The sequence below is a fragment of the Hemitrygon akajei genome, chromosome 11 (genome assembly GCF_048418815.1).
Source record: "Hemitrygon akajei chromosome 11, sHemAka1.3, whole genome shotgun sequence".
Taxonomy (NCBI): Eukaryota; Metazoa; Chordata; class Chondrichthyes; order Myliobatiformes; family Dasyatidae; genus Hemitrygon; species Hemitrygon akajei.
Genome location: NC_133134.1, coordinates 153,919,039 through 153,946,867, shown reverse-complemented (window position 1 = coordinate 153,946,867; position 27,829 = coordinate 153,919,039). Strand labels below are relative to the sequence as shown.

Here is a 27,829-nt window from a genome sequence, read left to right as displayed (position 1 = left end):
CCCTGAAGCAGCTCTTGCCTTTGAACTCTGGCTTGCATGCTTCCAATCATACTTGGAGGAGGTTAGTGCAACTGAACCCGCTGTTATGCATCGAATTCTCCTCTCGAGGGTCACCCCAAAAGTTTATTCACTTATCAGGGACCTGTCGACCTACGAAGGGGCACTGGACGCCCTCAAAAGACAGTACTTTCGGCCGGTGAACACCGTCTACGCAAGACAGTTTAGCTACCCGATGACAGCGGCCTGGAGAATTGAGCGCCCAATTTCTCCGAGCCCTACAGACACTCGTCCGAACTTGTGATTGCAAAACACTCACAGCGGAACAGCATGCGGAGCTGCTAGTACGAGACGCCTTTGTTACAGGAATGAGGTCAGTGTACATGCGTCAGCGGCTGCTGGAAAATGCCGATCTTACCTTACGCTCGGCGATCGAGACGGCCGACACACTGGAGGCTGCTCTGCACAACGCTGACGCTGTCCAGTCGCGCGAACCCCCGCCGGTTCCGTGGACACCTCAGACCCCGCCGCTGCCGGTTCCCGCGAGCGAATTCGCCAACGCCGCTGCCAGTCGCGATTCCACGAACTTCCCGAACCCGACCACGGCTGCGGCCAGACGAAAGCCTGAGCTGTGTTATTTCTGCGGACTCGAAAAGCACCCCCGAAAACGCTGCCCGGCCCGAGAAGCGACCTGCTCCAGCTGCGGGAAGAAGGGCCATTTCGCCAATGTCTGTAAGTCTAAACTACGAGCGGGGTCGGGCAGCGCTGCGTGTGAGACATGGGGGCCGCCATCTTGCATGCCCGGATGTGGGCGGCCATCTTTGTCGGCGTCAGCATGCCCCGCCCCTGATCCGCCGGTGTTTACTGGGCATCAAGACGGCTCAACTCTGGCCACCGTAACCCTCGACCAAAGCGCCCCACACCAACTTGCAAGGTCAATGATGGACATCCTGGTGGAGGGGCACAGGACTAGCTGCCTGTTTGACACAGGCAGCACTGAGAGTTATAATCCCCGGGGAAATGGACAGGTGGAGAGGGAGAATGCCACAGTGTGGAAGGCCACACTTTTAGCCCTTAAGTCAAAAGGGTTGCCGGTCTCTCGATGGCATGAGGTCCTCCCTGAGGCACTCCGCTCTATCCGCTCCCTGTTATGTACGTCCACCGGCGCCACCCCTCACGAACGCCTATTCTCTTTTCCCAGGAAGTCTGTCACTGGGACCACCCTACCAGTTTGGCTGACGTCCCCAGGGCCAGTGCTGCTCCGGAAACATGTGAGGAGTAATAAATACTCCCCGCTGGTCGAGAGGGTTCACCTTCTACATGCGAAACCCCAGTATGCCTACGTGGTCTTACCTGATGGGCGGGAGGACACGGTCTCTGTCCGCGACCTGGCGCCCGCAGGAGCAGCAAACCACTACCCCAAACACTCCACGGTAACTAAGAACCCTGTACCCGAGGTGACACCGCGCACACCAAGCCCTACACTGACCCCTCAGGACACTCATATACCGGGAGTCTCGTACGCGTATATTCCAGGCGCCTCGCACACGTGTGAGGGATCACTGACGCCTAGTGGGCTGACACCTCCAGTTAGGCCAGAACCAGCACAACCTCCGTCTCCGGTGCAATCATCACCACCACCGGCACCTGTGCAATCACCACCACCGGCACCTGTGCAATCAGCACCACCGGCATCAATCACAGCCGGTGCTACGTAGATCGCAGCGATAGATTCGACCTCCTGATAGACTTAACCTGTAAATATACTTGTAAGAAACTTCGCCACATGGGGACTCTTTTTAAAACAACGGGGGGGTGACCCAGTCCGAACAACAACCACCTGGGACCTCCAAGGGCTTGTGCTTGGCTCAATGATCCCCTCCCCGAGCAGCCGCTGCACCTCTGACTGAATGAAGGCCCTGTCCCCCGCGCAGTACCTCCTGCTTTTAGTTGCCACAGGTTTACAGTCGGGGGTCAGGTTGGCGAACAGCGGTGGGGGAGGGATCTTGAGGGTGGAGAGGCTGCAAGTGGTGTCAGTAGCGCAGCTGTTGGCATGGTGCAGGGTGGGATGTGTGGGTCGGTGTGTGTGTGTGTGTGGTCAGTAGCGGGGTATGTGACGAAGTCCCACCAAACTGAGGATTCCTGACAGTGAGTGGTGGGAGGGGCCCGTCATATGCCGTAGTCACACTTTCGAGATGGCTCTGGAAGTCCAGCCCCAATAGCACAGGTCCGCACAGTTTAGGCATGACCAGTAGCGCAAAGTTCGGATATTCTGTGCCCTGCACCACCAATGTCGCTACACAACCCACCCGGATGTCTGTGGAATGCGACCCAGAAGCCAAGGTGATCCTCTGACTTACCGGCCGTGTCATGAGTCCACAGCATTGTACTGTGTCCGGGTCAATAAAATACAGGGGTCTGTGGGAGGAGCCACAGGAGCAGTCATCAGGGGGCGTGTCCAGGCAGGTATATATAGTTCACCACATCAACTAATTACGTGAGTAGGCAAGGATGGTCTGCGTAGAGATAGATATATAAAAAGCTTTCCACTTTGGTAGAATAAATGGATAAGCATAACATCTTAAAAGTCGTGAAAAACTTGGAAATATTAGAATTCAGAGAGAGGGATCTTTGTTCTTCAGATGTATGTATGAAAAGCAAGTAGAAGACCAAATAATATGCCAGTGTTCATTAAAAAAGGACTGTATATAAATGTCATGAGATTCATGAAAATAGAACCAAAGTACAGGTGTTCCTCCCCCCCCCCCCCTTTACAAAGGTAGAGCATTCCTATGAAACCTTTCTTACGTCAAGATAGCGTAAAGCAAAGAACCATTAATTTATATGGGAAAAATCTTCGTAAAAGCGAAAATCTTCTTTGTAATGTAAAAACAGGTTACTAATATAGGTCTTTTGTAAAAGCGAAGTGGCGTAAAGCGAACATTCGTAAAGCAGGGGACACCTGTATTGTGTTTAGTTTGCAGTGAATGGTTGCAAGATTAATTTTTTGGAGGAAGGAATAGGTTGTTAACACTTGGCTTCTATTCCTGGAAATTAGAAGAATGAGAGACGATCATATTAAAGTAAATAACAATCTTACAGCGTTTGAAGGAGCAGACATTAGAATTAGGTTTAGAATTAAGAGGTGCAGTCAAAATGAGTTCATTTTAGATTGATAAGAAATTTCTTCATGGAATTATAAATCTTTTCATCCACATCTCTGGAGAGTGCACCTTTGGTCAGTATATTAAAGATAAATACTATATTTTGGATCAATTTGGATCAGCAATGATCAGTTTTGATCCTAATAGCAGAACAGGCTGAATTACCTATTTTTGCTCCAATTTCTAATGTTTTGCACTTGGATTGAACAGCATACATGTTGGAGAGTACAGTACTTGACTGTTTTTTTACCATCAGTGCCCATTAATGTCAGAGGGCTTGATTTGAGCTGCTTATTTTAAAGTTGTGTTTTTTTAATTTTGGCATGTTGTATTGGGAAGTCTGAAACAAATGTCCAACTATTCGAATAAAATAGAATATTTATGCAAAGAGCAGCAGGACGGATGAACTGATCTTTGACTCCTTTTGTATTATTTAGGTAATTGAATTAGTTCAGAAATATGGGCCAAAACGTTGGTCTTTGATTGCTAGGCATCTAAAAGGTAGGCTTGGCAAGCAGTGTCGTGAGCGCTGGCATAATCACCTCAATCCTGAGGTTAAGAAATCATCTTGGACAGAAGAGGAAGACAAGGTTATTTATGAAGCACACAAAGTCCTTGGCAACCGATGGGCAGAGATTGCGAAGCTACTTCCAGGAAGGCAAGTGTTCTGTTTCTTTTCCATGAGATTTTAGGATTGTAAATAATGTGCAAGCAAAAATCCTTTATTTTTTATTGTTTTCTGTTAGATTTGAGTTTAGCAGGAAATGAAAGACGAACATGTCTGCAAGGGCTGTTTGTTGCCATTTCCAGATGTCTGATATGTACGATGATATCCACTTAACCCACATGTTGTGCTGTCACTGAGGCAAATGCTTGATGAAAACTTTTGGGAGAATGGTTGTTAGCCTTCCCAAAATCAAACAGTGGTGAAGGCCTGAAGTCATAAAGTGAAGAAACTAGAAAAAGGAGAAACTGAGTAAGGCAAAGGAACATAACTGATCATTAAAAAAAAAGATGCTTTGATACTGGCTGACCTGCTGAGTTCCTTCAGCACTTTGCACGTTGCTCCAAATTCCAGCATCTTCAGTTTCGTGTGTCTTCATAAGAGAATGCTTGTCCACAAGCATGAATTTGAAAATGACGTGTATATATGAGTACAATTGTACTATTGGTCAGAAAAGCAAGTATTGTTCTTCAAATGTTTAAATATTGCACCCTTTGCTGGTACTATAAGGGTTATATCTTGAACTACAAATAGTTTCAAAATAAAAATAAAAATATCACAGAAGCAGGGAAAGGCCATTTATCCTTCAAGACTGATGTGTAGTTGGGTCACAGATCATGGCTAATCTGTGACCTAACTCCATATCACCTTCAGCCATAGCATTGAAGGAAATATATCAATCCTGAATTTATAGCTAATTTGGTTCCATTAAATTGTAGCAGCTTGTATTTATTTAGAACCTTAACAGCCCAGATGTTTCAGTAAAGCATTTTGTCAAACAAAATCTGACAGTTAAGTCACATGAGAGATAATACAACAAGTAACCAAAATCAGGTCATGTAAGGTTTTAAGGAGCACATTAATAAAGGAGGGAAGGAGAGAGAAGTATGCAGGGTGGTTTAGAAAAAGCAATGGCTTCAGTAGCTGAAATCACTCCAGCACATGTTGGTGTGAGTTTTAAAGTAAGCAAAGTAATACTATTCAGTTTGGATAATATCAAGTGTGAATTTTGCTTGTGAAACTCAAATCACAAATTTGCTATTTTGGGAAATGTAATTGAAAATGCACCAGCGATATCTTTTGGAATCAGCCTTATCCAGGGACTGAAGACTAGGCCTGTGCATAAAGGGTTAAAACTCTATACCATTTATAGCATTGCCTGGGTGTTTGTACTGTGGATCTAGAGAAACTGGAGCAGTAGTTTACTATTAATGGGGGGAGCAGGCAGTTATAAGACCATAAGACATAGGCTTCCTCAATACTACCTGCCCCTCCGCCTAACTTTGTATTGTCTGCAGACTTGGCCAAAAAGCCTTCAATTCCATCGTCCAAATTATTGACATACAAGGTAAAGAGAAACATTCCCAACATCAGCCCCTGCGGAACACCACAAGTCACTGGCAGCCAATCAGAAAAGACCATAAGTCATAGCAGGAGGATTAGTCCTGTCAGTCCATTGAGTCTGCTCTGTCATTCCATCATGGCTGATCCTGGATCCCACTCAACCCTACTCTCTTACACTCTTATAAAGCTTCAGCATTATCTCCTTGCTTTTATATTCTATTCCGCTTCAAATAAATGGCAACATTGCATTTGCCTTCTTTACCACAGATTTGACCTGTAAACTAACCTGGGAGTCTTGCTCGAGGACTGCTAAGTCCCTCTGCGCCTCTGAGGTTTGAATCTTTTCCCCATTTAGATAATGGTCCGCACTATTGTTCCTTCTACCAAGATGTATAATCATACATTTCCCAACACTTTATTCCATCTACCTCTTTTTTGCCCATTCTTCCAATTTGTCTTAAGTTCTTCTGCAATTGTATTGATTCTTCAACATTATCTACCCCTCCACCTATCTTCATATCATCTGCAAACTTTGCCACAAAACCATCAAAACCCTTATCCAAATCATTGACAAACAATGTGAAAAGTAGCAGTCCCATTACTGACCCCTGAGGAGCATTACCATTAGGCTTTACAATTCTACCGCCAGGACTTAAGAACTTTTTAAAAGCTATTAATGCTTTTTGAGATAGTGATTTAGATGCATATCATATTTTTTACTGAGTTAAGTATTGTATGTAATTAGTTTTGCTACAACAAGTGTATGGGACATTGGAAAAAAAGAATTTCCCCATGGGGATGAATAAAGTATCTATCTATCTATCTATTACTAGTCACTGGCAGTCAACCAGAAAAGGTTCCTTTTATTTCCACTCACTGCCTCCTGCCTGTCAGCCATTCCTCTATCCATGCCAGTATCTTTCCTGTAATGCTATAGGATTTTATCTTTTTAAGCGGTGTCGGGTATGGCAACTTATCATACACCTTTTGAAAATCAAGTAAATGACATCCGCTTCCTCCCCTTTGTCCACCCTTCTTGCTAATTCCTTGAAGAACTCTTAACAGATTTGTCAGGCAAGATTTCCATTTACAGAAACATATGCTGATTTTGACTTATCATTCATCTCCAAGTACCCCAAAACCTCATCCTTAAAAATGATATCTCCTTTATTCCCATTCTTTGCCTCTTGCAAATCAGCCAATGCTCTATCCATGCTAGTATCTTTCCTGTAATACCATGGGCATTTTGTTAAGCAGCCTCGTATGCGGCACCTTGTCAAAGGCCTTCTGAAAATCCAAGTACGCAACATCCATCGATTCTCTTTGTCTATCCTGCTTGTTTTTGTTCCCTTAAGGAAACAATGCTGACTTTAACCTATTTTATCAAGTACCCCCAAATATCAAATATATCTTTGATATTATTGGCTAGCTGACCTTCATATTTTATCTTTTCCCTCCTTACGGTTGCCTTCTTTTGGTTTTTAAAAGCTTCCCAATCCTCTAATTCCCACTAATTCTTGCTTTATTATATACCCTCTTTTACTTTTATATTGGCTTTGACTTCCTTTGTCAGCCACAGTTGCATCATCCTGCCTGTAGAATACTTCTTTGGGATGTATCTTCTATCCTGCGACTTCTGAATTGTTCCCAGCCGTTGCTACTTTGCTAGATGTAGGCAAAAGGCAGGTAATTATAGGCCAATTAGTTTAACGTCTGTAGTTGGGAAAATGCTTGAAGCTATCATTAAAGAAGAAATAGCAAGGCACCTGGAAAGAAATGGATCTATCAGGCAGATACAGCATGGATTCAACAAAGACAAGTCCTTTTTGACAAACTTACTGGAGTTCTTTGAGATATAATGAACACAGTGGATAGAGGGTAACAGATGGAGGTTATTTACTTGGATTTCCAGCAGTGTTCAATAAGGTGCCACATAAAAGTCTTATCCATAAGATAGGATGCATAGAGTTGGAGGTGATGTATTAGCATGGACAGAGGACTGGTTAACCAATAGAAAGTAGAGCGTTGGGATACATGGGTGTTTCTTTGGTTGGCAATCAGTGGTGAGCAGTGTGCAGCAGGGGTCAGTGCTGGGCCCAGAACTATTCACTAGTGGTAGGCCTTTGGATTTGAAGAAGACACGCTGTTTATGCGGTTCATCTGTGAACACGGAGGTGGCTCTGCATTCCCAGTCTGGAAGCGCAGAGTCTGGTACAATGGGGGCACTGGAAGTCCATTGTAATAATTGTGGCTGTTGTTCTGTGATGCTGCTCACAGTTTTCGATCTATTTTTGGCAGCGTCTGTCTTCAAAACTGGTGTAGACTTCATAGCACAGAGCTCGCCAGTGGGTTCTGTCAGTAGTTGCAGCTTCTAGTTCCCGTGGCTGGATGTCATGGTAGCATAGGGTTTCTTTCACAGTGTCTTTGTAGCACTTGCATGGACGACCTTGAGGTCTCTTTCCGGTCTCCAGTTCACCACGGAGCAGCTGGCGAGGCATATGGTGGTCATCCATTCTGATGACGTGTCCCACCCACCGCACCTGGGCTCTGATGATCAGGGACTCAATGCTGGTGGATTCCGCACAATCCAAGACCTCCAGGTTGGAGACACTGTCTCGCCAACGAATGCCAAGGATGGAGTGGATGGTGCGCTGTGAAATTTCTCCAGTTGTTTGATATGTCGTCGGTACAGAGTCCAGGTCTCACATTCATATAGGAGAGAAGGGATGACCACAGCTCTGTAGACTTTCAGCTTTGTGGAGAGGTGGACGTTGTGTTGATTGAGCACTCTGGTATGTAGCCTGCCCAGAGCCTGGCTGTCCTTGCTGATCCTGGAGTCAATTTCTCTGTCCAAAGACCCATCACTTGAGATGATGTTTCCCAAGTATTTGAAGCTGTTTACATCTGTCAGCTGGGTGTCATCAACAGTGATTTTTGGTTCTATGGGGTTGGTGTTTCGCATGGGCTGGTGAAGTCCTTCAGACTTGTTCAGGCTGATAGTCAGGCCAAAGAGTGTAGAAGCGTCTGAGAATTTGTTCAGCATCAACTGTAAATCACAGTCTTTGTGCGCCAGGAGCAAAGAGTCTTGAATGACTCCATGGAGGCACTTCGTCTGCGTTCAAGCGGTCAAGGTCAAAAAGAGAGCCGTCCAATCAGTACCTTATGGATACTCCTTCCCTCAAACATTGGAGAGCATGTGACAACATGCAAGTGAAGAAGAGATTGAACAGGACTGGAGCTAGTTCACAGCCCTGCTTCACCCCATTGGAAATGGAAAATGCAGCTGACGTATCACCACTGCAAACGACCTGTCCTGTCATTCCATTGTGGAGCAGCTGAATCATCTTCAGGAATGTCCTCGGGCATCCGTACCATCTCAGGCTAATCCAGAGAGCCTCCCTGTTTACAGTGCCAAGTGCCCTTGTCAGGTCAATGAAGACAGAATAAAAAAAGCTTGTTCTGTTCGATGCACTTCTCCTGGACTTGCCTCACGGCAAATATCATGTCTACTGTACTCCGTTCTGGCCGAAAGCCGCACTGCGCCTCTGGGAGGTTCCTTTCCGAGACAGTGACAAGTCTGTTCAGGAGAATGCGGGCAAAAATCTTGCCTGCGATGGATAACAGTGAGATACCCTGTAGTTTCCGCAGTCTGATTTGCTTCCCTTGTTTTTGTAGAGAGCCACGATGAGTGCTTCGCGGGAGAGTCGTCAGGCATCTCCTGTGTGATCCAGATGTCTTCCAGGATGTCTTGGAACGCCTGTAAGGCAATTGGGCCTAATGCTTTGTAGATCTCAGCAGGAATGCTATCTTGCCCTGTTTTATTTGAGCTCATCTGTGAGATCGCTTTCTTGATCTCATCAGAGGACAGCAGGCCTAGGTCATCCAGGACGGGCTGCTGAGGGATCTGCTGTAAAACATCAGGATCAGCTGTGGACGGCCTATTGAGCAGGTTGGGAAAAGTGTTCACCCCAGCGGTTTTTCAGTCCTTCCTGGTCTTTGATCAGGCTCAACCCATCAGATGACAGCTAAGGGGGAGCATCCTGATGTAGAAGGACCGTAAACTGACTTTATGGCGCCAAATAACTCTGGTGGCATGCATGTCTGCATAGTGTTCCACCTGCTCAGCCTTTCTCTGCCACCACTCGTCCTGCATTTCTCACAGTTCCCCCTGTACTTTGGACTTCAGGTGTTTAAGCTTGTCTTTTCTTGAGACAGATGACGGGTCATTCTACCAGTCTACATAGGCCTTGTTCTTGGCCTGAAGGGCTGCTGTGATGATCTTGTGGTTTTCATCAATCCAGTCTTGATGCACTCGGGTTTTCAGTCCGAGTACAGTTGTTGCAGTCTGCGTGATGACATCTTTGAACTGCGTCCACTTTTCAGAACAGGTTCCCACAAGCGATGAATTGCCAGAGAGTTTTTCGTTAAGTACATGTTGAGAACATTGGACTTGACCTGGGTCTTGCAGTCTGCCGATGCTGAATGACACTCTTAGAGTCTTTGGTTGCTTACGATACAAAGGGGCTATGTGCAGGTTGAGGACTGACCGAACCAGCCTGTCATCTGACCATCACTCAGCACCTCGCATGGTCTGGGTGATGGTGACGTCTTGAAAGTCATGCTGGCGTACTATGACGTTGAGTAGGTGCCATTGTTTGGACCTGGGTAGCATCCAGATTGTTTTGTACTTGTTTGCAAGTCTGAACATTGTGTTAGTGATGCACAGGTTGTGCTCAGCACACTTGCTTAGAAGCAGCAGGCCATTACTGTTTAGTTTTCCCACCCCATGTCCCCCAAGGACTCCGTCCTAGTTGTTGCTGTCTGTCCCCACCCTAGCGTTGAAGTCGCCCAAGATGACAAGTTTGTCGCTGGCGGGTGTTGTGCTAATAGTCTGGTCCAGGCCTTCGTAGAAACTTTCCTTGTCTTCGGCTGGACTCATGAGAGTTGGTGCATAGACACTGACAATGGCGATATACCAGGACTTGCTGAGAGGAAAGCAGAACTTCATGATGCATTCATTTATTCTAGTGGGTAGAGTAGGGATATTCTTCAGCAGAGCAGTTTTGATTTGCAAAACCTAGTCCGTGGATCCTGTCGTCAGTCTGTGGTTTCCCTTTCCAAAAGAACGTATATCCACTCACTGCTTCCTGTAATGAACCCTCATCTGCAAGCCTGTTCTCACTGAGTGTGGCAATGTCAATGCGTTATCGGTGAACTATTCATGATATACATTAATGATTTGGAAGAAGGGAGCGAGTGTAGTTTATGTAAGTTTACTAATGACACTAAATTGAGTGGAAAAGCAAATTGTAAAGAGGATTTGGAAAGTCTGTAGAAAGATATAAATAGGTTGAGTGAGTGGGCAAGAGTTTGGCAGATAGAGTACAATGTTGGTAAATATAAGGTCATCCACTTTGGAAGGAAAAATGGAAGATCAGATTATTTAAATGGTAGAAGATTGTAGCATGCTGCTGTGCAGAAGGACTTGAGAGTGCTTGTGCATGAATCACAAAAGGTTGGTTTGCACTGCAGCAGATTATAAAGAAGGCAAATGGAATGTTGGCCTTCATTGTTAGACGGATTGAATTTAAGAGCAGGGAGGTTATGCTGCAACTGTGCAGGGTACTGCTGAGGCCGCACCTGGAGTACTGTGTGCAGATCTGGTCTCCTTACTTGAGGAAGGATATACTGGCTTTGGATGTGATGCAGAGGAGGTTCACCAGTTTGATTGTAGAGGTGAGAGGGTTAGACTATGAGGAGAGATTGAGTCGCCTGGGGCTACTCTCTGAAATTCAGAAGAATGAGAGGAGGTCTTATAGAAACATAAAATTATGAAAGGGATAAGTAAGATAGAGGCAGGAAACACACACAAAATGCTGGTGGAACGCAGCAGGCCAGGCAGCATCTATAGGAAGAAGCACAGTCGACGTTTCGGGCTGAGACCCTTCGTCAGGACTAACTGAAAGAAGAGATGGTAAGAGATTTGAAAGTGGGAGGGGGAGATCCGAAATGATAGGAGAAGACAGAAGGTGGAGGGATGAAGCTAAGAGCTGGAAAGTTCATTGGCAAAAGGGATACACAGCTGGAGAAGGGAGAAGATCATGGAACGGGTGGCCTAGGGAGAAAGAAAGGGGGAGGGGAGCACCGGAGGGAGATGGAGAGCAGTCAAGGAGTGATTGTGAGAGGGAAAAAAGAGAGAGAGAGGAAAGAAAAGGGGGGGAGGAATAATCAATCAATAAATAAATAAGGGATGGGGTAAGAAGGGGAGGAGGGGCATTAATGGAAATTAGATATATTAGTGTTCATGCCATCAGGTTGGAGGCTACCCAGACGGAATATAAGGTGTTGTTCCTCCAACCTGAGTGTGGCTTCATCTTGACAGTAGAGGAGGCCATGGATAGACATATCAGAATGGGAGTGGGACGTGGAATTAAAATGTGTGGCCACTGGGAGATCCTGCTTTCTCTGGCGGACAGAGCGTAGGTGTTCAGTGAAACAGTCTCCCAGTCTGTGTCGGGTCTCACCAATGTATAGAAGGCCGCACAGGGAGCACCGGACGCAGTATATCACACCAGCCGACTCACAGGTGAAGTGTCTCCACACCTGGAAGGACTGTCTGGGGCCCTGAATGGTGGTGGGGGAGGAAGTGTAAGGGCAGTTGTAGCAGTTGTTCCACTTGCAAGGATAAGTGCCGGGAGGGAGATCGGTGAGAAGGGATGGGGGGGGGGGGGGGGGGGGGGGGGGGGAAGAATGGACAAGAGAGTCGTGTAGGGAGCGATCCCTTCAGAAAGCAGAAGGGGGGGAGGGAAAGATGTGCTTGGTTGTGGGATCCCGTTGAAGATGGTGGAAGTTACAGAGAATTAAATGGGGAGTAAATTTAGGACAGTGATGAGGAGGAACAGCTTTTCCCAAAGGGTGGTGAATCTGTGAAATTCTCTGCCCAATGAAGCGGTGGAGGCTACCTTGGTAAATATATTTAAGATAAGGTTGGATAGATTTTTGCATATTAGGTGAATTCAGGGTTATGGGGAAGTGGCAGGTAGGTGGAGGTCAGTCCATGGTCAGATCAGCCATGATCTTATTGAATGGCAGACTAGGCTTGATGGGCCAAATGGCCCACTCCTGCTCCTAATTCTTAAGTTATCGCTGCTAGTATCCCCTTCCAGACAGCTTTGGCCAGCTCTTTTCTCATGCCTCTGTAATTCCCTTTACTTCACTATAATACTAATACTAATACATTTGACTTCAGCTGCTCCCTCTCAAATTGTACGGTGAATTTTATCATAGTATGATCACTGACTCCTAGGGGTTCCTTTACCTTAAGCTCCCTAATCAAATCCAGTTCATTATCCACCCAATTGTAAATAGCTGATCCTTTAGTGGGCTCAAAAAATCTGCTCTAAAAAGTAATCTCATGGGCATTGTACAAATTCCCTCTCTTGGGATCCAAAATCAGTACCAACCTGATTTTCCCAATCTACTTGCATGTTGAAATGCACCATGACTATTATATTATTGCCCTTCTGAAGTGCATTTTCTATCTCCCATTGTAATTTATAGCCCAAATCCTGGCTATTGTTGGAGGCCCATATATAACTCCCATCTTTTTACCCTTGCAGTTTCTTAACCTTACCTATAACAATTCTGCATCTTCCAATCCTGTTATCTCCTTTTAATGGTTTGAATTCATTGTTTCCAACAAAGCCACGCTACCAGCCTGTCCTTTCAACACAATGCGTATCCTTGAACGTTAAGCTCCCAACTATAATTTCCTTTCATCCATGACTTAGTAATGCCCACAACATCATACCTGCCATCCTCTAACTGCGCTACAAGATCATCTACCTTATTCCATATACTGTGTGCATTCAAATGCAACACCTTCAGCTCTGTATTCGTCACCCTTTTTGATTTTGTCCCCAGTACACTGCAACTCATTCCATCAAATGCATCTTTGTCTTATCATCTATCCGCCTGTCCTTCCAGATAGTCTCGCTACATACTGCCTCTGCTTGTATAACAACCAACCTGTCCTCAACCCTGTCACTCAGTTTCCTATCCCCCTATCAAATTAGTTTAACCCCCCCCCCCCCCCAACAGTTCTAGTTATGGTGAGGCTTAGAAAAGAAATAGCATCAGTATTTCCAATGACACCTACTGATTAGTAATTTATCACCTTCACAGCCATAGAAATTTAGCACTGGGATTCTGGTTCCACATTACACTAAGTGCATCTTGAATGAAATTTATACTTTTAGTTAGCCACACACCAAAACATAACTAGTACACTTCTACATTTTTGTCTTAAGCGGCTGGAAGAGGCCATGATGAATAAATGCTACAACCCCCTGATGCAGTTTTACAGACTGGAAAAAAAGTTGGAGACTTGGGGAAGCTGGGTACTGTCTGAAAACTAGTCATGTATCTTGCACTTGCATCATTATTTGAATTCCAAAGCTGTGGAAATTTGTGGCCTCTATGTTGTTAGTGTACATATAGGATTTGGAATGTGTTTGAAGCAAATTGTTTGGTTATGCTTTGTGAGGGTGTAACATTTTAAGCTAGTTCACAACAACTTTATTTTCCAGTATTTGTGAGGAATGCTTTTGCTGTTTGGTTAGCTTCTCCTTAGTCATACAAACTTTGAATTTTGTGCTTTTCTGTTTGTGCATTCATCTGAAAGCTGCTGTTTAGTGCTTTAAACCAAAATTTTTCTCAAAGTATTTATAACTTGTGATCTAGCCAGTAATTGACAACAGATTCCAGGCAAATTAGGAACAATCTTCAGTAGTTCAGCAATAGTTTGTGGATTTGGAGTCAGATGAGAGCAGACCAGGTAAGGATAGAATTTTTTACCCCAAAGGAAATCTTTAAATTCTGTGGTTCTATAGCTATTGTTATTGAGACTTGTTTTGCTGTTTCCCCCAGTCCCTGGTGTCTTGGCATTTGTTTGTGTAAATGGTTCTACTGACACAGAATTGAAAAAGTGTTCAGAAGGGACAAGCAGTAGGCCAGAGGTGAGGAATATCTGGCATTGACTCCAAAGAGGCTTTAGCTCGAAAGAGGCTTTAGCTGAGTGTAAGCTTCTGTTATAGTTCCCTTTTTTCTCTCTCTTATTGTACCTAGTGTAGTAAATGGCTGTTGTGTTATTTTCATGTCGGATGTTGGGAGTCCTGGGAGACTCAGAGGCTCCCAGGGGACTACATCTGTGCAAAGTGCATCCAGCTGCAGCTCCTTGAAGGCCATGTTGGGGATCTGGAGCAGCATAATCGATCAGAGTTACAGGGAAATACTCGCCCCGAAGTTGCAGGAAGCTGGGTGTAAGTGCAAATATCTGGGTGACTGTCAGGAGAAATGGAAATATGAATAGGAAGTTAGCACCGAGCATCCCTGTGGCCATTCTTCTCAATAATAAGTATACCGCTTTGGATACTGTTGTGGGGGATGACCTCCCAGGGGAATGCCATGGAGACCGAGTTACTGGCTCTGAGCAGAGTTGTGTTGCAGAAGGGAAAGAAGGAGAAGAATGGAGCAGGAGTGATAGGGGACTCAGTAGACAGGGGAACAGACAGGAGATTCTGTGGATGTGAACGGGGCACCTGAATGGTATGTTGCCTCCCTGGTGCCAAGGTCAGGGATGTCTCAGATTGCGTCTGCGGCATTTTGGAGAGGAAGGGAGAGCAGCCATATTGGTACCAGTGACATTGGAAGGAAAACCAAAGAGGTCTTGAAAAGAGAATTTAGAGAGCTAGGTAGAAAGCTGAGAAGCAGGACCTAAGGGTAATAATTTCTGGATTGCTGCCTGTGCCACACACCAGTGAGGGTAGAAACAGGATGACTTGGCAGATTAATGCATGGCTGAAAAGCTGGTGCAGGGGCAGGGCTTCAGATTCTTGGATCATTGGGATCTCTTCTGGGGGAAGTATGACCTGTTCAAAAATGATTGATTATATCTGAACCTGAGGGGGACCAATATTGTTGGATCTGTTGGGGAGGGTTTAAACTAATTTGGCCGAGGGGTGGGAACCGAGTGAAGGGACTCAGGATAGTGTGCAGACAGACTATCAGGAAAGGCAGGCAGATGATAAGCCATAATTGAAGTTTGAAGGGTGAGTATCGGTATATTAGGATGCAGAATCAAAAAGGGTAGCAAATGCAGTACTCAATGTGTTATATCTCAGTGCATGGAGTATAAGAAATAAGGTGGATGATCTGGTTGCACTGTTACAGATTGTCAGGCATGATGTTGTGGCCATCACTGAATCATGGCTGAAGGATGTAATTGGGAGCTGAATGTCCAAGGTTACACGTTGTATTGGAGAGATTGGAAGGTAGGCAGAAGGAGTGGCGTGGCTGTGCTGGTAAAGAATGGCATCAAATCAGTAGAAAGATGTGACATAGGATTGGAAAATGTTGAATCCTTGTGGGTTGAATTAGGAAACTGCAAGGTTAAAAGGATCCTGATGGCAGTTATATTCAGGCCTCCCAACAGTAGCTGGGGTGTGGACTCACAGATTTCAATGGGAAATAGAAAAGGTGTATCAAAAGGACAATGTTATGATAGTCATGGGAGATTTCAACATGCAGGTCAATTGGGAAAATCATGCTGGTAAGGGATCTCAAGAGAGAGTTTGTTGAATGCCCACGAGATAGCTTTTTAGAACAGTTTGTCGTTGAGCCTATTAGGGGATCAGTCATACTGGATTGGGTGTAATGTAATGAACCAGAGGTGATTAGGAAGCTGAAGGTAAAAGAACCCTTAGGAGGCGGTGATCATAATATGATTGAGTTCAACTTAAAATTTGATAGGGAGAAAGTAAAATCTTACATAGTAGTATTTCATTGGAGAAAAGGAAATTATATAGGTATGAGAGAAGTTGGCCAAAGTAAATTGGAAGGAGCTGCCTGCAGAGCAGCAATTTTCTGGGGAAAATGAAGGTGCAGGATAGATATATTCCAAAAACAAAGAAATACTCAAATGGCAATATAGTACAACTTTGGGTGACAAGGGAAATCAAAGCTAATGTAAAATCAAAAGAGAGGGCATACAACAAAGCAAACCATTAAGAGTGAAGAGATGAAATATGAAAGCAAGCTAGCAAACAATATCAAAGTGGATAGTAGAAGCTTTTTTCAGATATTTAAAAAAGGAGAGATGAGAATGGATGTAGGACTGCTAGAAAATGAGGCCGGACAAATAATAATGGGGGACAAGGAGATGGCAGATGAACTAAATGAGTACTTTGTATCAGTCTTCACTGTGGAAGACACCACCAGCATGTCAGATGTTGAAGGGTACAAGGGAAGAGAAATGAGTGCAGTTACTATGACAAGGGAGGGGGTGCTCAAAAAGCTGAAAGACCTTCGAGTACATAAGACACTCGGGCCAGATGAATTGCACTGTAGGGTTCTGAAAGAGGTAGCAGTAGAGATTGTGGAGGCATTAATAATGACCTTTCAAAAATCACTGGACTTTGGCATGGTGCCAGAGGACCGGAAAATTGCAAATGTCATTCCACTCTTTAAGAAATGAGGAAGGCAGCAGAAAGGAAATTATAGACCAGTTAGCCTGACCTCAGTGGTTGGGAAGATGTTGTAGTCAACTGTTAAAGGATGAGGTTATGGAGTACTTGGTGACACAGGACAAGATAGGACAAAGTCAGCATGGTTTCATTAAGGGGAGATCTTGCCTGATGAACCTGTTCAAATCTTTGAGATTACAAGTAGGATAGATAAAGGGGATCAGTGGATGTTGTATATTTTGTCTTTTAGAAGGCCTTTCACAAGTTGCCACACATGATGCAAGGTAAGAGACTGTGGTATTACAGGAAAGTTGCTGGCATGGTTAGAACATGGGCTGATTGGTAGGAGGCAGCAAGTAGGAATAAAGGAATCCTCTTCTGGTTGGCTGCCAGTGAGTAGTAGTGTTGTGCAGGGGTTGGTGTTGGAACTGCTTTCTATGGTGTATATCAATGATTTAGATGGAATATGTGGCTTTGTTACCACGTTTACAGATGATATGAAGATTTGTGGAGGAGCTTCACCTTTCTTCCTTATAGGATCAGCCTCAGAATAGAAGGACGTCCACTTGGAACAGAGACGAGGTGGAATTTCTTTGGCCAGAGGGAGGTGAATGTGTGGAGTTGGTTGCCTCGGACTGCTGTGGAGGCTGAGTCATTGGGTATATTTAGGGTGGAGGTTGATAGGGTCTTGATTAGTAAGGGTGTCGTTGGTTGTGGTGGGGGCAGGAGAGTGGAGTTGAGAGGGATAGTGGATCAGCCAGATGGAATGGCAAAGCAGACTCAAAGGGCCAAACGGCCTAATTATTCTCCCTTCATCTTATGGTCTTATGCACTGTGTTTGGGTTATATCCTTCTGAACCCTTTCTATCCATGTATCTGTCCATGTTTATATGTACCCATACATATTAGGAGAGTGGCAAATGAAATACAATATTGGAAAATGCATGGTCATGCACTTTGGTAGAAGAAATAAATGTGCAGACCATTTTCTAAAGAGGGAGAAAATACAAAAATCTGAGCTGCAAAGGGACTTGGGAGTCCTTGTGCAGAACACCCTTAAGGTTAACTTGCAGGTAGAGTCAATGGTGAGGAAGGCAAATGCAGTGTTACCATTCATTTCAAGAGGTCTAGAGTACAAGAGCAGGGATATGATGCTGAAGCTTTATAAGGCACTGGTGAGACCTCACCTTGAGTATAGTGATCAGTTCTGGTCTCTTCATCTGAGAAAATAATGTGCTGGCATTGGAGAGGGTTCAGAGAAGGTTCACAAGGATGATTCTGGGAATGAAAAGGTTATCATACAAGGAATATGTGATTGGTCTGGATCTGTACTTGCTGGAATTTAGAAAGATGAGGGGGGGCTCTCATTCAAACCTTTCAAATGTTGAAAGGCCTAGACAGAATACATGTGGAAAAGATATTTCCCATGGTGGGGGAGTCTAGGACAAGAGGGCACAGCCTCAGGATAGAGGGGCATCCATTTAAAACAGAGATGCGGAGAAATTTCTTTAGCTAGTGGTTGGTGAATTTGTAGAATTTATTACCATAGGCAGCTGTGTAAACCAGGCAGTTGGGTGTATTTAAGGCAAAGCTTTGATAGGTTCTTGATTGGACACGCATTAAAGGTTACAGGGAGAAGGCTGGGGAGTGGGGTTGAAAAAAAAGAATCAACCATGATTAAATGGTGGAGCAGACTCAAAGGGCCAAATGGCTTAATATTACTCCCATGTCTTATGGTCTAATAAAAATTGTATCATCAAAGTATTTGGGGGAGAGCAAAGGAAAAACAGTAACATACTGTAGAATTCTTGGATAAAACTTTAAAACAAAAACATTCACTGATAATGAAATGCTAAGCAAAGCTAGCTAACTTTTTGAATTTAATATAGCCAAACTCTGAGTAATGACATTTTTTAATGATAGGACCGACAATGCTGTAAAAAACCATTGGAACTCTACAATGAAGAGGAAGGTGGAGATGGAAGGCTATTTGCAAGATGGTAACCAGGATATGCCGATGTTCTTACTTACTCATTCGGAAGATGGTGAACTCCAGGTTTACAGAGCCACAGTGACAGAGGTTTGTATTCTTCAAATGTTCAGAGAAAATTCTTGTACAAGTTGAGCTTTATTAACTTTTATTAGTATTACTAATTCTGACATTTAGACTGTCTCCTTAATAAGGAATCTTCTTTGTTAAATATTAGGAAATAAGGATTGCAGGGAAGCTTCAAAATTACATCTACTATTACCATAACTCCCCCCCCCCCCCCCCCAAGATGAGTCCTTATTTTTTTAAACACAGCCCCTGTTACATCGAATGCCCCAAAGGACTTGGTAGTTCTTCCCCCCCCCCCCCCCCCCCGAAAGCCATTTTTTTTTCTTTTCTCGACAATATTTTTGGGGGTTTTTTTGATAAAAAGAACATAGTGTAAAGGAGAATTGTGCAGTGCATATCAAATGTACAATTCATATTCATGAAAGAGATGCACCCAAAGTACAAACATTATCACCCCACCAGTCCCAGTCTCCAACTCCAAGCCATCAGTGCATTGGCAAAAAGGGTTAAACAGAACCTTGCCATAGAGGGAGTACAGAGAAGGTTCACCAGATTGATTACTGGGATGGCAGGACTTTCATATGAAGCAAGACTGGATCGACTAGGCTTATACTCACTGGAATTTAGAAGATTGAGGGGGGATCTTATTGAAACATATAAAATTCTAAAGGGATTGGACAGGCTAGATGCAGGAAGATTGTTTCCGATGTTGGGGAAGTCCAGAACAAGGGGTCACAGTTTAAGGATAAAAGGGAAGCCTTTTAGGACCGAGATGAGGAAAAACTTCTTCACACAGAGAGTGGTGAATCTGTGGAATTCTCTGCCACAGGAAACAGTTGAGGTAGGTTCATTGGCTATATTTAAGAGAAAGTTAGATATGGCCCTTGTGGCTAAAGGGATCAGGGGGTATGGAGAGAAAGCAGGTACAGGGTTCTGAGTTGGATGATCAGCTATGATCATACTGAATGGTGGTGCAGGCTCAAAGGGCAGAATGGCCTACTCCTGCACCTATTTTCTGTGTTTCTAGAACCTTTGTCCCCACAGAGCTGCATTGTATAGAGGTGTATTTTTCTAATACATAGGCTAGGCTGTTGTATGATAACAAATCTGAGACAGAAGAGTTTTACCAGAAAATGCTGGAGGTCAGGGATTTATGTACTGAGGAAAGGGAGAAAGAATGAACCTTTATTCTGGCTAGGAATTTTGAAAATATTCAAGAAAGGGTCCCCACACCTTTTGGGAAAGCTGTTGTTTGAGGGAAACAAATGGGGAGAACTTCCTTGTTCTTTGAATGATGATATGATGTCTTTTTGTATTCACTTGAGAGGGTAGTTGATTATATGTCTCGACTAAAATATTCCTCTTGTGTTACTAATAGACTAGATTATTGTGATTTTTTTCTGTGCTTAAGCTTTGGTGGCAATTGAATTCTGAGAGAGAATTAAACAAAGTTGTAAACTTCTTGTTTTCGTTAAATTACTTTTGCTTGTTCTTTACATCAGTTATGTTTTCATTCTGTCCTTAGTTATTTTTTAACACAAAATAGCATTGATTTTTATATAGTTCTAGGGTGGGGGAGGGGCAAACAAGTTGAGATTTTTTTTTGCATTTCCCCCTCCCCCCACTTCTTTCAAATCTCTTACTATCTTTCCTTTCAGTTAGTCCTGACGAAGGGTCTCGGCCCAAAACGCCGATAGTGCTTCTCCTTATAGATGCTGCCTGGCCTGCTGTGTTCCACCAGTGTGTTGTTTGAATTTCCAGTATCTGCAGATTTCCTTGTGTTTGCTTTTTGAGATTTTTTTTCTTGTTTTGCAAAATTCTGTTTTAAAAAATCCAGTAAGAATGGATTTGATCTTTTTTTAGCCTGCCTTTCTGGCTGATTAACTGAGCACCCACAATTCCATTTGTGCAGTTCTGTCTCCAAACTCTTAAGAGTTTCTGTCTGAAATAGGGTGTAGACTTCCTGGTTAAGAGGAATGTTGTTAAGGGGTAAGAAATAACTTGCTTATACCAAAATTTTGTTTTCTTGTTTCAGCCATCTTTAAAACAAGAACCTGTCACTGTGGAAACTATTTCACAACCGACTTCTGTTACATTAAAACAGGTAATACGATAATCATTCGATGATAGGATATGTAAATAATTAGTAGAGTTTCAGTTAAATGAAAGCTTTAACTTCTAACTTTGTGTGAATTCATAAGGAAGATTTGCAGCTATGTTTTTGTAAATGAACAATTTGTCCATTTGCTTAAATTGGAACTAAAGACAGTGTTACCTATATGACATGGGTCCTACTGGTGTGAATGACGGAAACAGATGCAATGATGCAAAGGCAACAATCTCCTGTTATATGGATTTAGTAGAGGTCTGGGTAACACTTTTGTATCTGCATCACTATTCTCCAGCAACTCAGTTTTAGTGCTAGAGACAGGGACAACAAAAAAATGGTGTGTGTTTTGTAATAAAGCTGAAAATTCCATTCAAAGTTCTCTTTAATTCTCTGAAGATCTAGTAGGCTATCTGAATCGTTCTGAGTTTTACCTTTAGTTGCCACTGTACCTAATTAAGTTTTTGGAAGTGGTCAGAAAAGCTCATTCTAAAATAGTAAAAGAAAAGGAAAATGGTGGAATGTACTCAGGAGAAGTATGTTTTGGGTTTATCAGAACAAAGGTAAGTAAGAAAACCAGCATTATTTAAGTTGCAGAGAAATGGTGGGGGGAAGGTGGAGGATGAACAATTGGCAGGATGGAAGTGGACACTAATGTAAGTGATGGTGCTGTCAGTTGAAAGAAAATATTGTTGATCTATCTAGGGAAGTTGTGAATGAAAGAAGATGAATGAGAATAAGGAAGAGAACGTATAAAAAAGTTGTAATTGTGATGAACAAGCAATATCTGTGGAGAGTGAAAAAAAAGCATTTTGAAATTCATGTTCATGTTAATGACATTTCATCAGAACTGATCGGTTTTGATACAAACTAGAAAGCATGGATATCTGAAATTTTGAAGGTTGCAATGTACCTGACTGGAAGCTCCAATTCTATTCCAACAGAGTTTAGTGTCAATTCAAACACCATCTGATCTTCCAGTTTGCATTAAATCCTCAATTAATTCAGCGTTTTGGAGAATAAACAGTGTTTTCATTTTGCTTTAAATATCTGATAATAGTTGAAGCTAGTGGAGGAAATGGACAGCGTTTTAAATATATAACATACTATTTAATATTAATGTAAAATCTAACATACATAAAATAGGAATAGCATGAAATATAGTTGAAAATCTCTACTACTTAACGATTCCAAGAAGAAAAAAAGAAAAGTACATAAAGCTCTGGGAGCTAGAGTCAAACAGAGCTCCAGAGGATTATAAAGAAACCAGAAAAGGATTCAAGAAGGGAATTAGGAAAGCCGGGAGGGGGCATGAAAATATCTTGGCAAGTAGGATTAAGGAGAATCTCAACACATTCTCTACATACATCAAAAGCAAGAGAATAACTAGGGAGAGGATAGGACCACCCAAGGATAAAGGTGGTAAATACTTACTTGGATGTTGGTGTGGTTCTTAAAAACTGTTCCTTTCCTTAATCAGTGGCCTTAATGAGAGCTTTACATCAGTATTTACCAAGAGAAGGATGTTGAGGATAGGGAGATCAGTGCTGGGTGTATTGATAGTCTAAGGCATTTTGAGGTAAAGGAGGAGGTAGTGGTGGGTCTTTTAATGAACATTAAGGTGGATGTGTCATAAGAACATGAAAAATAGGAGCAGGAGTAGGCTAGCTGGCCCATCGAGTATGCCTCACCATTCAATAATTTTAATGGCTGATCTGCCCATGGGCTCATATCCACCAACCTGTCTTTTCCCCATAACCCTTAATTCCCCTACTATGCAAAAATCTATCCAACCTTGTCTTAAGTATATTTACTGAGGTAGCCTCCACTGCTTCATTGGGTAGAGAATTCCACAGATTCACCACTCTCTGGGAAAAGCAGTTCTTCCTCACCTCTCCTAAATCTACTCACCTGAATCTTGTGGCTATGTCCGTTAGTTCTAGTCTCACCTACCAGTGAAAACAACTTTCCTGCCTCTATCTTACTTATCCCTTTCATAATTTTATATATTTCTATAAGACCTCCTCTCAATGTTCTGAATTTCAGCAAGTACAGTCCCAGGTAACTCAGTCTCTCCTCATGGTCTAACCCCCTCACCTCTAGAATCAACCTGGTGAACTTCCTTTGCACCTCCTCCAAAGCCAGTATATCCTTCCTCAAGTAAGGAGACCAGAACTGCACACAGTACTCCAGGTGCAGCCTCTCCAGTACCCCACACAGTTGCAGCATAACCTCCCTGCTCTTAAATTCAATTTGTCTGGCAATGAAGGCCAACATTCCATTTGCCTTCTTGATAGCCTGCTGTACCTGCAAACCAAATTTTTGTGATTCATGCACAAGCACTCCCAAGTTCCACTGCACAGCAGCATGCTGCAATCTTTTACCATTTTAAATAATCTGCTCTTTTATTTTTTTTTCCAAGTGTATGACCTTGCATTTACCAACATTATACTACATCTGCCAGAACTTGCCCACTCTTTTAACCTATCTATATCTCTCTGCAGACTCTCCGTATCTTCTGCACAATTTGTTTTTCCACTCAATTTAGTATCATCAGCAAACTTAGATACACTGCACTCGGTCCCCTCTTCCAGATCGTTAATGTATATCATAAATAGTTGCAGGCTCAGCACCAACTCCTGCTGCACACCGCTCACCACTGATTGCCAACCAGAGAAACACCCATGTATCCCAACTCTCCGCTTTCTATTAGTTAACCAATCCTCTATCCATGCTAATGGATCACTCCCAATTCTATGCATCCTTATGGATAAGTCTTTTATGCGGCACCTTATCAAACATCTTCTGGAAATTCAAGTAAATAACATCCATCTGTTTCCCTGTATCCACTGTGCTCATTATATCCTCAAAGAACTCCAGTAAGTTTGTCAAACAGGATCTGCCTTTGCTGAATCCATGCAGCATCTGCCTTATGGATCTATTTCTTTCCAGGTTCCTCGCTATTTTCTTCTTTGATGATAGCTTCAAGCATTTTCCCAATTACAGATGTTAAAGTAACTGGCCTAAGGTTACCTGCTTTTTCCTACATCCTTTTTTGAACAGTGGTGTGACACTTGCTGTCTTCCAATCCGCTGGGACCTGCCCTGAGTCCAGAGAATTTTGGTAAATCATCACCAAAGCCTCTGCTATAACTTTTGTCATTTCTTTCAGTACCCTGGGATGCATTCCATCAGGACCAGGGGAGTTATCTATCATTAGGTCCACAAGTTTGCTCAGCACTACCTCTTTAATGATAGCTATTGTATCGAGGTCCTCACCTCCCATTTCATCCGTAACATCTGTCTTTGGTATGTTAAATTTGTCCTCCACTGTGAAGACCGCCCCAAAATAGTCATTCAAAGCCTCAGCCATTTCCTCCTTGCCCAATATCAATTTCCCCTTCTCGTCCTCCAAGGGACTTACATTCACTCTAGCCACCCATTTCCACTTTATATAATTATAAGAGCTTTTACTATCTGTTTTTATGTTTTGTGCTAGTTTAGTTTCATAATCTAGCTTCCCTTTCTTTATTGCTTGCTTAGTGATACTCTGTTGCTTTTTAAGTTTTCCCAATCTTCCAGTTTCCTACTACTCTTGGTGACTGTATGCACGAGCTTTTAGTTTGATGCCTTCTTTTAGTTCCTTAGTTATCCAAAGCTGGCTCTCTCCACCCTTACTGTCCTTTTTACTGGAAAATACTTCTGTTGAGTACCATGAAAAGTCTCTTTGAAAGTCTTCCAATGTTCCTCAACTGTCCCCAAATCCTCCCTCATCACATTGTAGTCTCCATTGTTTAGGCATAATACACAGGTTTTAGATTGAATTATTGCACCATCCCTTTGAGAAATTCAATCAAACTGTGATCACTCTTTCCAAGAGGATCCATAACTACAAGATCACTAATTTTACCTGTCTCAGTGAACAGGACCAGATCTAAGCCAGCACATTCCCTTGTAGGTTCAGTAACATGCTGTTCAAGAAAGCCATCACAGTTGCATTCTGTGAAATCCTCCTCAAGACTACCTCGACCAACTTGTTTCAACCAGTCTGTCTACAAGTTAAAGTCCCCCATAACTGCTGTTCCATTCTTACATGCCTCAGATATTTGTCTGTCTATTGCCTGTGCCATTGTAATGTAATTACTGGTGACTGATAGACAACTTACACCAGTGATTTTTTTCCCTTTACTATTCCTAATCTGTACCCAGATGGATTCAACATTCTGCTCCTTAGATCTTGTATCGTCTCTCACTATTGCCCCGATCTCATCCTTAATTAAGAGCGTTACCCCACCTCCCTTACCTTCCTGCCTATCCTTCCGTATTACCTGATACCTTTGGATATTTACTTCCCAATCCTCTCCACCCTGCAACCACGACTGTAATGGCCATTAAATCATACCTCTTTGTACTGATTTGTGCCACAAGTTCACTGACCTTGTTTCAAATACTAAGGACATCAAATAAAGTGCCCTTACACTCATTGTGCTTTTAAAATCTTGTAATCTTTTACTCTTTTGCTTTTCTTCACTCCACTCTTTACTTTTTTATATCTTTTGCTTTATCTTTATCCACACTTTTTTTACTTTATCCATACTTCTCCAATCTGTTGAACCTACTCCCCTACTACTTAGTTTAAAACTCTATCCACAGCCCTAGTTTTGTGATTTGCTAGGTCTCATCATGGTTCAGGTGGAGCTCGTCCTATTGGTACATTTCCCTCCTTCCCCAATACTGATGCCAATTTCCCATGAATTAAAACCCACTTCTCCCACACCAATCTTTTAGCCATGCATTTAACTCTCTAATCTTCTTGACCCTTTGCCAATTTGCACATGGCTTGGGTAACTATCAGAGATACATGAGGTGATTGATAAGTTCGTGGCCTAAGGTAGAAGATGAGTCCTTCTATAGGCCACGGTTATCAATCACCCCTGATGAGTTATTAACTTCAAACTTTCTGCATAATCGCTCAAAGAGTTGAACTGCATGCACATATAACGAGAGCTGTATAACTCATCTCCATCTACCTTAGACCATGAGCTTATCAACCACCCCTGCTGTGGACACTTACTGGAGGTCCAAGATCCGTATGCTCCACGACCGCTGGACTAAGTGTATAAATGTAGGAGGGGACTCCATTGAAAAATAAATGTGCTAGGTTTCCTAAAATTGACTCCTTCTACCTTAGGCCATGAACTTATCAATCACCCCTCATAACTACCTTTTTGATTCTGCTTTTTAATTTAGTCCCTAGCTGCTTAAATTCCTTCACCAGAACCTCTTTCCTCATTCTACCTATGTCGTTGGTACCCACATGGATCATGACAACTGATCTTTCCCCTCCCAGTGCAAATTCCTCTGCAGGCAAGATAAGATGTCCTGAACCCAGACACCAGGCAGGCAACATAGCCTTCAGAACACTCTGTCCTTCGACAGAAAACTCTTGTCTATTCCCCTGACTATACTGTCCCAATTTCTCTTGAAAATTTCTCTTCTTTCCCTCCTCTTGAATGGCTCCGTGAACTACAGTGCCACAGTTAGGTTGCTCATCCTTTCTGCAGCCCCCACTCTCATCCACACAGGGAGCAAGAATCTCAGACCTGTTGGACAAGCTCAAGGGCTGAGGCTCCTTCAGCACTGTCTCTTGGATCCCACTACCCACCTCACTCGCAGTCACACCCTCTTGTTCTGACCACAGACCGAATATGAGGCAGCTAATCTAATGGGTGTGACTACCTCCTGAATCAGATATCCAGGTAACTCGCCCTCTCTCTGATGTGCTACAGTTCTTGAAGCTCAGATTCAATTTCAATAACTTTGAGCCCGATTTGCTCGAGCAGCCAACACTTGGTGAAAATGTGGTCATCAGGAACCGCAGTGGATTCCACCAGCTCCCACATCATGCAGCTACAGAATCAGAATCAGGTTTATTATCACCGGCATGTGTTGTGAAAAAATTTGTTAACTTAGCAGCAGCAGTTCTTTCTTTCTTTTTCAATATTTTTATTAATTTCTACATAGAAGAATACAGAGTACAAGAAGATATATATAAGTCTAAAAAAGATAAAATAATACCAAGTGCATTATATTTGAATCACACTTGCAATCTCATTACCCTATATTCATGTAAATTAAATTAAATCATAATATTGAAATGTGATCATTTTATTATACAAAAAAAAGAATCTAAGCTAGTGGTCACCAACTTTTTTAAGCCCAAGATCCCCTACCTCGACCATTGTAAAAGGCAAGATCGACCCCACATCAATTGGTTACACGCATGCGCATCAGGGCAGAAAAGACCAGAAGTAAAACCCCACAACCTGGAAGTAGAAATAATGTATAAACACCAGAGGTACACACCCTTTTTTTGCACTGTGGACCGGTCTAATATTGATAATATTCTTGCAGACTGGCCGACGGGGGTGGCGGGTGGGGTGTTAACCATGACCAGAATACAGCGATACTCGAAGCAGGTTCCATATGTCCAGTCTATTCCGCAATTTAGTTTTCACGGCTCTCAGCTTCTGTCCTGCTTGCTCACGTTTTTTTCCGCAGAAAAAACTCAACGGGTTTGTCTTTAAGTGCGGGGTGCTTGGACTCAGGATACTGAAGCAGTTTTGAGACATTGCCTCATTAGACAGCCTCCGGGCCCAAACTCAGCCTCCCGCCCGCTGCCAGATGCCTTGGCCAGGTGCAGCTGGTCGTGGGTGGGATGAGAGGACAAGGTCAGGACTGGAGGTCCCCGTACCGGGCCATGACAGTCGCAGTCCGGAGCAAGCGGCCGACCGAGCGGGGAGTGCGACAGAGCGCCGGCCTGCCCCCCTTGTAGGATCAATCGGCTGACAAAAGTTTGTTCCAGTAGATCGCAGTGCGGTAGCTGCTCTGCTATTTACGAAACGTTGAATCC

At 43.3% G+C, this 27,829-nt stretch overlaps 1 protein-coding gene across 2 annotated transcripts in view; it reads left to right on the top strand.

Annotated features, from left to right (window-relative positions):
- mybl2b (v-myb avian myeloblastosis viral oncogene homolog-like 2b) overlaps window positions 1-27,829 on the top strand; it is a 61,498-nt gene that overhangs the window by 16,528 nt on the left and 17,141 nt on the right. For both annotated transcript variants that reach the window (XM_073061980.1, XM_073061979.1), the window contains exons 5-7: window positions 3,599-3,819; window positions 18,675-18,831; window positions 20,846-20,914. In XM_073061980.1, the coding sequence (XP_072918081.1) occupies window positions 3,599-3,819; window positions 18,675-18,831; window positions 20,846-20,914 (447 nt within the window). The remainder of the gene's footprint in view (window positions 1-3,598; window positions 3,820-18,674; window positions 18,832-20,845; window positions 20,915-27,829) is intronic.